This window comes from Argiope bruennichi, chromosome X1, assembly GCF_947563725.1.
Source record: "Argiope bruennichi chromosome X1, qqArgBrue1.1, whole genome shotgun sequence".
In the NCBI taxonomy this organism is placed as follows: Eukaryota; Metazoa; Arthropoda; class Arachnida; order Araneae; family Araneidae; genus Argiope; species Argiope bruennichi.
Window position 1 is genome coordinate 72833802 of NC_079162.1, and position 14053 is coordinate 72847854.

At 29.3% G+C, this 14053-nt stretch overlaps 1 protein-coding gene across 2 annotated transcripts in view; it reads left to right on the plus strand.

Annotated features, from left to right (window-relative positions):
• The window catches only part of LOC129958637 (CRISP/Allergen/PR-1-like), a 173627-nt gene that overhangs the window by 67607 nt on the left and 91967 nt on the right, over positions 1–14053 (plus strand). For both annotated transcript variants that reach the window (XM_056071237.1, XM_056071236.1), the window contains exon 3: positions 6412–6499. In XM_056071237.1, the coding sequence (XP_055927212.1) occupies positions 6412–6499 (88 nt within the window). The remainder of the gene's footprint in view (positions 1–6411; positions 6500–14053) is intronic.

The following is a 14053-nucleotide window of genomic DNA, read 5'->3' on the forward strand; positions in this document are numbered from 1 at the left end:
TGTTATAACTAATTAATTATAATCAAACATATAGGAACCTGATCAATTATATTTGATAGAGGTTAATAATACCCTAATATTTTATGATTCATAGAATTTATATTTTTTCAAATTTATTTATTTGTCGGACAGGAAATTAATACTTTTAAAATGGTCTGCCTGTCTAATGCCCTTCTCTGCTAATATGCGCTAGGCAGCCACCTAGTCTGCCTAATCGGAAATTCGTCATTGTATGAGAATGAAAGAAGTGTCATTAGTATTTCTGTTTAATGAAAGTTTTATATAACACGAAATAATTAACTGAGACAATAATAATTTTTAACTCTACATTCCACATTGCTAAGTGTTTGGGATTTGTCCAGAAAGTGAAATAAATATATCAGACTGTCCCATTTTTGCTTTTAGTTAGCATCGAAATAATATTAGTTCTATTTAATTTTTTGAAAATTCTTCAAAATAAACCGCATTAAAGTTTTCACGTATTATAGAATAAGGCCACTCTAACACGACAAATGTGGAATAATTAATCTGATGGTAAAATAATAAAAGTGAACGCAAGATATCTCTTCCTATTTTATTTTTCGTTTTTTTTTTTTTTTTTTTTTTTGAAAAATGTGATAGATATTTCATTATTTCTGAATATATATACATTTATTTTTATTTTACATTTTGTACAGTGCTCATTACCCAACTGCCAGTATCCTAAACTACGCACCTATTTCAAGAGCTTTCAGACTAGAAATTCAAAAAAAAATCTGGGGACTTTCACGTTAAACGAGAAGAAAAAAATAAACATATTATGTTAAATGCAAATTTTTTTAGTCTATTTAATCTCAAAATTGTTCATAGATGATAATTTATAAGTAAGAAATTAAAATATTTAAGGTTTACAGATCAATTTAAGCGCCATGGGCTAGAGTAATTTAATAGCCCTTCAGGACCGTAATAAGGCATTCAAACGTCTATGGCTTGATAAAAATACCTAACAAATCAAATGAGCAAAAAAAAAAAAAAAAAAAAAACTTTTATATTTACAGACAACACCTTACAAATTTGCAAATCGTCCCTCTACAAAATAAAACTTTTTTTAAATTCAATTTTAGATGTCTTTGGGCTACGGCTCATGTAGTCCCCTGAATGAACTGAACAAATTTAAGGAAAAAAATAAAGCTAAATCCCGGAAGAAAATACCTTTCAAGACGTAACAGAATGAAATATCTAAGTGATTTAATTATATTATTTAATAATTTATTATCATTATATTTATTATAATTATTTTAATTATAATTAATAATTTATTGGTACTATTAATTATTGCTACTGCGGTCTGCTACGGTTTAATTCTTCTCACGTTTTAATTTTCTTTTTTGTACCTGTTTTAAAAATCTAAATTACACCTCAATTTGCGCTGTCACTAGCTAACTAGTTACATGCGTACATAGATATCAGATAGTTAGGTAACGTTGCTCAGGATTTACGAATGCAGCTGATAAATGTTTTGAAATAACCTAGTTATTTCTATTATTTCATTGTAATTGCATGAAGCGCCCTAGAAATGTAGTCAGTTTGGATAAACACTTTTATTTTGTAAAAAGAAAATCACAATACCCAGAAATATTCCAGAAAATTTCATCGAGAAATAGTTTAAAAATTCATATTAACTGCTAGAGATAAACATGAGTAAAGTACGATAAACTTTTTACCCAAACGAGATAAGTTTTAAGTTTATAGGGAACTGTTAATTAAAAATGATATTAAAATAAAGAAGAAGTAACCGAAAATTACAGAAACTGAAGATTTATCTTGAAAAACAATTATTTTTATTTATTGTTTTTCAAAAAAAGTATCAAACAATTTGAAAACGGAAGACTTGAAATTCTATTCAGAAAATTTTCTCCTTGATTTCAAAAATTCAAATTCCAATATTAGGATTATGATTCGTAATTAAACTATATGACTTGGAAGAAACATTGAGAGAGAAAAGTAATAACATCTGACGAGCTGTGTAAAAGTGTTATTATTTGGCTGCCTGATTGAAAAAATATATAAGCATCGACAACATTAAAGAACTTCTCTGATTTTTGAAAATAAATAGGCTTTTAGGAGACATAAGAGCTGTTAGTACATCTTTATTACTGCCTGAATACCACATTTCAGGCAGTCTTCACTTCTGAAATGCCGAAAGTATAATTAACTTTTAATCTTACTTTCACAATATAAGTTATTTTTTATTCCTTCCATTGAAAGATAGAAATTGATATATTCTAGAAAACAACTAAAGTACTTATTCAGAACCCAAAATTTCCTTCGCAGATTTTTTTTATTGTACCCTTTTGAGGAATTCCGCTGTCTTTCGAATCTACAAAATAGAAACTAAATCTCATCACCCCATTGATCGTTATTTAAATTCTACAATATCATAATTATGTTATAAAATTAAATATGTCATCACAATAATTTGGGTTAGAAATTTAAATGCGAACTTTATAAATTATGTTGTAATTAAATCAAGGAAAAGTTATATCTAAATACTGCAGCTATTGTAAAGGAAAAGTGAATACTCAACACATAGATTTATTAAAACCTTATAGTATATTATCACAATATGCAATATTATTTAATTTTCGTGGTATAGGTAATTATTCCTTTATTCACACATCTATTGAACAAAAAAAATATTGACTCTTTAATCGGAGCCAATGTGCAATGATTCAAGTTTTATACCACTCTTATCTTAAAAATGGCGAATGAAATAGAAGTGGACAGATTTAATGATATTTCTCAGAAAGCAAATCATTGTCAAATGATTACATTTAAACCTCCATTTTAACAAGCTTTATGATAAGTATTTGATACATTAAAGAATAATTTTTGAAATCCCTAATTACTTATTGTATATAATTAATTCAAGTCCAATTGGGAGACTTTTTATGCATTTTTTGTGTCACAACTGCAGTTAGTACTCTTGACTGAAATATTGCAGTTGGAGGCATTTACCGATTGATTAATTACCCTATACATTTTGCTTTGGCCGTTTTCAAATACAATCCAGTTCCGATTCAACTTAGTTTGTCTGAGTTACCACCAATATAATCCGGCTATAAAGAATAATAGTGGATAAATTTTGCATTCGGAAATCTATCATATCAAGAAAATATTTCTTATTCAATATCGATATACAAGCTTATTCAGATTTCCTGCCAGTCTTATCTTAAACAGAAAGGTTGAGAACTCGAGAATCGAAATGAACAGAAGTAAAAATAATGAATGACTATTCATGAAAAATAATCTATCATAATCAATTATTATAGAGAATTCAAGCTTTCATTATCAGCTTTATAATAAATATTTCATCCAGTAAAAAAATAAGTTTCTGAAAACACTAATGACTTATTGTATTATTCTACAATCACTTCATGTCCAACTTTGTGTTGTTCTTTCTTATTTTTTTTTATTCTTCTTCTCACAACTGCAATTTGTACCCTTGACTGAAATATTGTGGTTGGAGGCATTTACCAATTGATTAATTATGCTGGAAACTTTGCTACGGTGGCCTCTTCACTCTTCCGATGTCATTTCCAAATCCATTGCCAGTTCCGGCCTAATTCTGTTAGGATCATCTGAGTTAGCTCCAGTATGAACCGGCTATAATGTGCGAAGAGGTCGTGTTCCCAACGCAAGTCGCTCATAGCCTGAATCACACCCAGCGACCATGACCCATTACTTAATCAACCAAATTGCCGATTAACGAGTCATGGTTATTCTACGCATTTTACTTCTTCGATAATTCCTTTGGAAAACCGTACAAAAAACCCCAAGGGAAGATCAGACGCAATATATCAAGAAAAAAATTCATTTGCCTTTTTTGTTAACCTTCTCTCAGTGGAAATCTTTTGTGTCAAAAAATAAGAGCTCAAATCTCTTTTTGATAATCTATTTCTCGTAGGTAGCAAGAGTGGTTATATTGTATTCAGGCTGAGAACTGTCACTCTTTCACTTGAAGAACGACCACCTGCGTGCGTTTTTCATTATTTAGTGACATGTAAAAGCTACCGTCCATTCCAACGATTTTCTGTGTTCAAAGTAACTTCTTGCTCATTAGCATTTGGCTTTATGCGTTGTAAATTTCGGTCCATTATCTTTTAACAATCGAATATAAGGAAGAGTGCCTTAATATGTCATTAACTTAAAAGTTAATGACACGTTAAGACATTCTTGCTTATGTTCGAATGCTTTGAGTCAGTAAGAATTTCGAATGAGCCAGTAATAAAATGAATTCATTTTGACTGAAATTTACGGCAAATTTTTTAGCACAATTTGAGTTACAAAAAAAATTGCTCAGTTCAAAAAGAAATTATCGTGATTTGGGAAATCGTGATAAACGAAAATACATTACATTTTAAAAAAAATTTACATTATGCAAAATTGAAATTGATGATAAAGTAGAATTCTTACACTTATGTTTCTTACTAAGTTCTGACAAAATTATAATCAAGCTACATTGCTCATCGTCATTTGATTTTATTATTGTAGAATTTGGACCATTAACTTTTATCACTCAAAAATATACGTTTGCCTTAATATGTCATTAACTGAACAATTAATAGCCTGTTAACTTACTTTCGCCTATATTCAAAGGCTTTGTGAGTCATTAAGAATTTTGCTGGAATGAAGTTTGATGAATTCATTTTTGTTGATTTTAATGGTACAGTTTGAGTCACAAAAAAAAATTAAATTTATTCATTTCTAAAAGGAATGATCATTTCCATGAATAAGTGCCAATATATTTATTTTTATTTCGTATTTCAGATCAGAAATTTTATATTTCGTAAAAGTAAGATTAGTTAAGCTAAAGTAATATTCTTTTAGCTAAGTTATTCTTTATAAGCTTTGATGAAACTAAAATCAAATTATATTATAAATGAAATAACCATTAACTTCTGTTATGAAAATGAGATGTCACATGCACTTGACTTTTTCGAAATATTCCTGATTTAAGTAAAATTAACGGCATATTACTGTAAATAAAACCCTAAATTCTATTTAAGAAATTGAATCGTACTATCTTGTTTTAATTCGAAACTTCTGTAATATTTCTATATATAGAGTGATGAAAAATAAACATGATCTCTTTTATCTTTTATCGTATTCTGTTTTAGTGAAATGAAACCCGTTTGGCGTATGCACAAAATCGCAGAAGTTTTCTGTACATAAAAAGAGACTTTGCACATGTATTTATTATACATATATCAGAAATTTACAACTTTTATTACTTACCCAATTTGTAGGAGCGATATTCTTGAATAAAAGGTTGCTTAGCTTAGTGTTGAACGTATTTATTTAAAGCATTCATCTTCTCTTTTATTTGATATAGAATTTATTCATTTTAAATAATGAAATCATAAAGAAAAGTTAGTAATCGAAGTTAGAGAAGTAGTAACATCAAACCATAAAAAGAATTCACACTTAACTAAAATTCTAAAGTTCTTAAATTAACATATTCACAAACTTTTCTGCTCCTTCTAAAATGATTACTAACCTAAAGCTCTCATAATTATATTTAGCAAGCAGATTACATTATTGAGAAATATTTATCTCAATTCTGAAATTATTTGCATGCTTACTTTGTTTAAATTGTTGCATGATAAATCTAATGCAAATTAAAACAAGAGAAGAACTATTACATTTTCATCCTATTCATTTTTATTGTACATTTAAATATTATTTTACGGTCATGTCGACTTCTAAACACAAGATAACTCAGAACTTTTAGATTTTTTTTTTTTCAAAATAGGCTTGGAAATCAGCGTGTTAAAAAATAAGCTTTGAATTACTTATTTCTCGAATTTTACTAGAAAAAGCGCTAGTCTAGATGGGTTGTCATCTAGTTAACAATATCTCGGAACTAATTGTCATAGATTAACTAAAGAAAGTTGTAGTAGAAAATCTTGTGCACATTGACAATGCTTAAGAAATAAAATATACACATGCTAATTGCAATACACTTTGGAAGTAAATATACGATAACTATAGAAGTTTTGTTTTCTTGCAGTAGGATCTTTTGTATCCTTCATGTTCATAAGCACTCGAATCAAAAATAATCACTAAAATCGGATTGAAACTAATTATAATCTATTAACAGGAAAATATGAACGCCGAATACATTGGAATTTCTCATCCGATGCTGACGCAGTTGAAAAGAGCGGGGATATTTTTAACTCCGCTCACCGTTATAGACGGCTGTGGACGATTGTATATACTGCTTTGAATAGATTTATAACTGTATTAGATAAAGATTTATAATTAATAAATTGAATTAATGTTTCGTTCTCTATAAGTAACTTCCTTCACTATGTTTTATTTTCGTTTAATACATATGAGAATGTTTTAAGCTTTGTCTTTCTTTTATAGGTCTGGGATGAAGAATTGGCTTCAGTAGCTCAAAAACATGCAGATCAATGTATTTTCGCCCACGACTGTCCCGAATGCAGATCTGTCGGTAAGTAACAATGTCTGTACAAAATGTTCTAAAAATATTTAATTGACCAGCCATTAGTAAGCGAGGCTCTATTTGTCTCGCAAGGATATAATTATTTGAAATAATACTATAATAGGCATATTATAGTTCAGAGAAGATTACAGAGGGGTGAGGGGGCTTTTAAAAATATATTCACAGTTTCACTCTTCGCATTAATTTTTAAAAATTAAAATACAGTAGACTCCCGATTATCCGCGGGCGGGTTATCCGCGCCTGCCGCACTAAGTCTTTTTTTTTTTTTTTTCTGTTTCCAAGCAAAGAGAAAATGCTTCCAAACCAAGAAGCAAACGCAAATGACTGATTTCTTCAAAAAGGTGTAGTTTTACAGTGATGCTTTTGTAATTACATAATACATTACAGTATTAAAACAGTACATATGTATTAATTTTTCTGTGTATCCTTGACGCCTCTCGTAAGTACAAAGCACTTTTCTGTTTTCATTAACAAAATGCATTTTAGGTTAGTTTTGAGTGATATACTAAAATATTAAGCGTTAGTTAAACATTTCCTGCTGTTTATTTTAAGTTTTATTGTACATAAAACGATTTTTCAAAGTTGGAATGACTTTTGCTATACTCGTTTTTAGCTTTTTTCGGATTATCCGCGATTTTTGTTATCCGCGGCGGCCGCGCCACTCAATTCCGCGGATAATCGGGAGTGTACTGTAATAATGTCTTATTCAGCTTTGTAATAAATTATATTGACCAGCCAAAATATGTCTTCCCTTTTTTGTCCTCTTCTAGTGAAAGTTAATATCTCCCTGGTCAAAAAATTAATGACTTATATCAAAGTTCCATAAACTCAAAGTATTTGGTACAACCATAAAGAGGCCTCCCGATTATTGGAAGCTGTGTTGTGTTTTCGTATATAACTTAATTAATTTCCTTCTTTTAATGTTTAGTCGTGAATAAGACATTACCGCATCGGAAAAAAATGTCATATTAATGAATATGCAATTTACAAAATTCTACATTTCTTTCAATTAATTTGTTATATATTATGATGTTTTATACAGTGTTATTCAGATAATTTATGCATACAATTTTTATACCAAATATTGTTCTAATAAATATGTCCATTCGCATCTTTTTCTCAGTTGTATGATTTAGCTATCTCCTAATCTTCTTATAATCAGCGCTTTATATTTCACCCGTTAATTTCAGAAACACTTTTGAAAGTGGTATTATTTCTCATAGCAACTTTACTCAAATGTAGAATTTATTACTTCATATCAAACATTAAATCTACTCTGCGTAAACATTCTAGTCCTATGCGTCCAGTATATTTATATGAAAAATGTTATTGAAACTGGAGTTAACTATTGTTAAGAGCAAGTAGTTGACTTTCGCAGAGATGTATAATCTCATTTTCGAGTGGGAATCCTGATTTAGATTTCGCATTCAAAAAGAAAATTCATCAGTTACTTCACAATAAAGAGAACAATTACAAAAATTATGTATTTTCAAAGATTAGAAAATAGGAGAAATAAAATCGGTTGTACTTATGAGAAGCAGTTTGCAGTTTTTAATGACAAAAATGCGCTGACAGTATAATTTTATCCACATCAATTTCACACTCTGGAAGAAATTAAGAAAATGCAAATGTGGTAAATTAATTGATTACATGTGAAATATTTTTATTGAATAAAAGTAATCGTTTTCCTCTACTACTTGGGTAAAATAACAAACTCCTCACAAGTGTCTTTTTACCTAACAATCATTAACATCATAACTTTGGACGCGTTTTTTCTACACATTTGAAATATGAATTTCAAGGATTCTCAAGGTCAAAACATTAAATTTATGGAACAGTTGATGTATACTCTCATTATTGAATGTTGAACATTGCTTCTAATCATCATTTAAATAGCTTAAAAGGAATATTCAAAAGCTCTTTTAAGTGACCTTATCTTTTAACCTTGAATTTAGAGAGATCTGTAATGAACTAATGGCATGTTGCGCTGACCTTGAAATCATAATTAATGAATCATCATAATATAATACTTGAAGATCCTATTAATAAATGTATTCTTTATGAATTCTATAACATGTATAATCGTAACATATTATAGTAAATAATAGCAACAAGACAGAGGTTTATTCTTTAAAATAAGCGAAATATTAAAAAAATAATTTACATTTTTTTTTTTTTTTTCCATTTTTTTAACTGGAATAAACTTTTTCTCCGACATGAAAAAATCATATTATAATATACTTTTCTATGACTCAAAATTTAATTTCAAAAATCGTTTTCTGATTTTAAAATACTATGCCAGATTGTAATTATCAAAAACAGAAATAATGTGTTTAAAATAATTGCTGTTTTATTTTAATTGTTATTCTACTTAGTTCAAGAAATCCATTATAATGCATTAAACCATTGCAAATCGTGTCTATGTATTTGTTCCGTGACATTTTCGGATTTCTCTGTATTCTTTCTGAATCATATAGTCCATTTACGAACGTGGCAATCGGAAACTCTCTTAATTTGATTCTATTTGTTTTATTATGACCAGTGTATTTATTAAATAATATTCGAGAGACTATTTTTAATCCTTTTTTTTTACTCATTTCTGAAGAAAGAGAAGTATGATAATTACTTTCAGAAATATTGTGAAAATATTTTTAGTTGAACATTTTTTCCAAGTAATGCCGTCACACATTGTGAACCTATGCTGCAGTATGTAAAATATGTATAGCTATCAAAAATTAGTTCAAGCGGAAGATGAACAAACATATATCATATGTTGTGTATATAAATCATAATATTTGAAGCATTAATAATTTACATGCATTAAATTTGTTTATAATTGATCTAAAAAACATTTATAAAATGCAATATATGGAAACAAAACATACTTTATTAATGTACAAGAATTTATTATTAACATTTGAAAATAGAAGTAATGTGAAACTTTTTCATTTATTTTTTTAAAAGAAAGAAAAGCTAATTTGTTATTCTTAGTAATTATTCTTATTAATTTTTATTCTTATTAATTATTATTCTTTATTAATTTTCTCAAGAAGTTCGTTTCAGTGAATATTACCACAATAATTTCATCATTAAACATGGAACATAATTATGACCATAGGCTAACGAATTTATGTATAAGGAATAATTTTGCCATTCAGGCTGAATGGTGGCACTCTGGGTAAAACATAATTTCAAATATTTTTGCTAAAAATATTTCATTATCTTTTGGGTAAATTAATTTTCTTCAGTAAAAAAAATTCAATTCTGAAAAATTCAATGCTTTTAAAGTTTTTAAATTTTGTCAAGATTTTTTCGTTAGTGAATTTTGTTAAGGAAATGTTTCTTAAGTTTTAAAAAATCTTAAGTTTCGAAATTTTCTTGATCTTTTTAGATCTTTTTGAAATTTTGTATAGTTTACGTATAATTATATGTTTTGCATAATAGTATGCATTTTTGTATAGTTTTTGAGCTAAGAATTCAAATTAAAATTGACTGAAGTTTTCAAATTGTAGCAGTCAGGAACAAACTTATATTTTTATACTAATTCCCTAAATATATAAATCATTTTTACCACATATCCCTTCGTTTGCACTTATCTGCTTGGTTTAATTTTCAGAGTAGCTGCCTGAAAATCCTATTAAATGTGAAAAATAATGTAAAGATAAAACAATGAAAGTAAACAGAGTTTATCTTTTTCAGCTGCAAAGAGTAAAATAAATAAACTGTCCTCTAGCTTCAGGCATCAATAGCATGTTTAGTGAACAGCTTTCCAGTTGCAAAATCAACAAACATTGAGTGGGCACATCCAAGAATTGCGCAGCTGTGAAATACTATTGCATTTCTGAATGAGTACAAATTGTAATGCTGAATTAGAACATCAAATTTTTAAAAAAATACTCTCATACCCTTAATTTTTTAAAAATATTTTATTAAATAGCTATTAATTTCGAGATTTTTTTTACTCTGAGGCAACATTAATATTCTTTTTGAATTATGCGAATTTATTTAACTTGCAGGAATGATAACATGCTGATTAGTCGAATCAGTTACAATTATGTCAAATGACAAAATATATGATACGGAAAAGGATAATTATGAAAAGTTGTTCGCCAGTTTTGCAACAAAACCTTATTTCATGAGCAGGTTTTTGGTGCAGAATAAAATTGAATTGACGTCCCAGGAACTACTTATCAGTTACGAAATCTAGCTTCTTAATAAATAATGTATTTCTATCTGATTTATGATGAATAATTTATTAGGAAGATATTTATAGCTTTGGTATGGTTTTAGAACAATAATGTTGATTTATTTAAAATCATAATTATACACCTATTTCCCAAAATTAAGTAAGAATCAGAAAAAGTTCGACTGCACTATCAAAAATAAATAAATTTTCAGGCAAATTACACAATACGCAAGAACAAAAGGTAATTCTCAACTAGAATATAGAATGCAAATTAAAGGAGCTGTTGTCGGTTACCATCATTTGATTCTTGAGTCCAAAAAACATATTTTCGAAATTCTTAGCAGTTAATGCAAATACAAACTGCGAAGTGAAATTTTGGGACAACCATTTTTTAAATATGAATGTGTTCTTGAAATTATTCATCTGGAGAATAAATATGGCTTTTCTCTGAAAAAATACAAACGGATCAGAGTCAATCGTATGCAGCAAAATTATTTAAACTGAAACCTACAATAATTCTTGAACTGCGGATTGCATTGTTATGCATAGAATCAGTTTCTAGAAGACATAGCCATGGAAGATCTGGCGCAACAATTGCTGCAGATTCGTCCTATTTGCAGTTAACTGCAAGAAAGCACAGAAATATTACCCAAACCATCTCAAACTTTCTTTTGTAGCAGCCACTAGAAAGCTGGTATGACTATCAGCTTCTCACAGAAGGCTTCTCATGAAGGAACGGTTGTAGGTAAGACGTGATATGTCTATCCCATATATCATTGTAAATTAACATACAATCCCACTGGCATACATACCAATGGGAGTGCAAGTGAATGGGGATATACACTCTTTATTGGTATATTCCGAGATTAATTGCAAAGTGACTCAAAATATTTTTTCTGGTTGGAATCGGGAACTCACAATAATCATATCCATGAAAGAGATTTGGTAGGTCCAATTGAATTTGTGAAGACATTCAAGTATTCAAGGTGACATTCTTGATGTTACTGTTTGCCCTTATTTAGCGGATGACGCTTTCATTCATGACGATAATTCTAGGCCACACAGGGCTCTGGTAGTGGATAAATATCTTCGTAGGGATTCTTATGGGTTTCTGACCATGCTTTACGATCTTGTACCATATTGAACCCGTCTGAAATTTTCTATGAAAGCCTATTTTTATACCTTAGTCACCTTCAGAAACTTTTTAGAATCTTCGAATACCTTGATACAACAGTAAGCTTTATTACCTGTTGAGTTAGTAAGACCGTTATATTAAGCGAGAAACATTTTGTCGTACCTGTATTGCTATCAAAAGCGATCAAACTGTGCATTGGAGTTGATCCACACTGAATTTCAGATACTATCATTTTTAGTGTGCTTTTATTTTGCGTATTTTCAAGACAGAACTATAGGGCATTTCGTCTTTTGTGTCTAACTGTGAAGTTTCTCTGATTTTTGCTTCATTATTCTACTTGCTAAAATTCCTTGAAAAGATTCATAAACAGAATTGATTGCTAGTATGGGCGAATCATCAAATATCCCGTTGACCGATCACATGATAATCATGGATAATAATACCAAATAAATGATTCTATGATTTCAGCTATACAACTGGGCATATTGGTTTAAAGCTTCAACGGAAACTGAATTTATATTGACAGAAGATAACTTTCAGCTATCAAATGTGGAGTCAGACTTTTTTTTAACCATTTACACTTAGTACTTAATATTTTATTAAAAAGAAAGTATCTAACTTATGTGTATATTGTAACAGATTTGAAATAATAGCATCAATCCATTTCAGGCTTAAGATTTTATTTATTTTCTTTGTGCATGTTTGTGTCTAGCAATAAATAAATTGCTTCTCAGTATTCCACACAATATCACTATGAAAATTATTATTGATTTATTTAATTATACCATACTATTATGATGTCGAACTGAGTAAACATGGCGTTACCAGAACACTGTCGTAATATCACTAATTGAACTTTAAATTATTTTTTCAGAATTCTGATTTAAAAAAAAAAACACTAATTCATTTCAAGGGTATGATCGAGTCGAGAACTCCGAAAAAGCCTTAAGGTTTTTCCATACCATTTCGTGCTGTAAATTAATATATTTCTATTTAAAGGAATTGTATCATTCTATTATAATGTTGAATAATGTTATAAGAATTCTGATGCAGTAACATTAATGCATCTCAAGTGTAAGAATTTTTTATATCTCTTATATCGAGAAATGCTGAAATCTCATCTCAGTTATTCCGTGGAATTTCGGAGTATACATTATTATTGGCCAATTTAAATGAATGATATTATATCATAATAACGTTGAATTAGATCATACTGCCATAGCGTTGCTTGTAAACAACAATTCATTCTGTTCCAAAAGTATGTAAAGCTACTGGCAAATTTTGCCTCTAAGCAGTGCTTACCAACAGACTGACGTCGAAGGATTAATTAATCTCTAAAAAGAACTTGTGGGCACAGTTAATTGCTAATGCAATCGGATCGTGAGAAATCATGTCGAGCGACAAAATAATTATCATAAATAAATAAGGATTCTCTAGTTTCGGCAACAAAACCTTGCTTATTGAACAACTTTTCTCTGCAAAAGCAAATTGAATTGACGTGCCCAGAAACTAGTTATCAGCTTTGAAATCTAGCACCAGGTTTCTTAATTACTCAATTTACATATTAATTTTACGTATCAGTTACGCTGGACTCTTGTACCGATCATATCAGATAATGAAAAAGAAGCTTCTTGTTTCTAATAAGCGACTGTTTCGGCTGAACCCACTTACTTTTAATCCGATTAAAAGAAAGAACAGTAAAAGTTACTTTGACACAAGAATGATTGAGTTTAGGCACGACCAATGGACTGCGCTATACTTTAATCAAGTTCTCATTAGATTCGTTGAAACGATAGATTTCGATTCGGGCGGGATAGGGCGGTAGGTAGGAGCGGTTCTGGTTTATCAAAAAAGAGGGGCAGGAGAACGAAATAGGGGGGTAGGAATAGCGTCACACCCGGTTTATGAAGTTGTCGAAGTCTTTATGGCAGTCTATTGAGAAATGATGAATTTGCCTATGAAATTCAAAAGGATCGTGGGTTAGCACTTTCATTTGTTTTCGATTAATGCATGAGAAAGAGAGAAACAAGGAATGTATACATGAATACGTCTAGAAGATTGGAAAGTTTTTTTTTAGTGTTTGTGTTTAGAAGAAAGCGGCATGTTTTAATTTGAAAAATAAAAGAATCATGATGATGAATATAGTTAGAAAAAAATGTAAAAAAAAATGATGATGATGGTCTTTTATCAAGAGAAAGAATGATGAGCTGAAAAAAGTTTT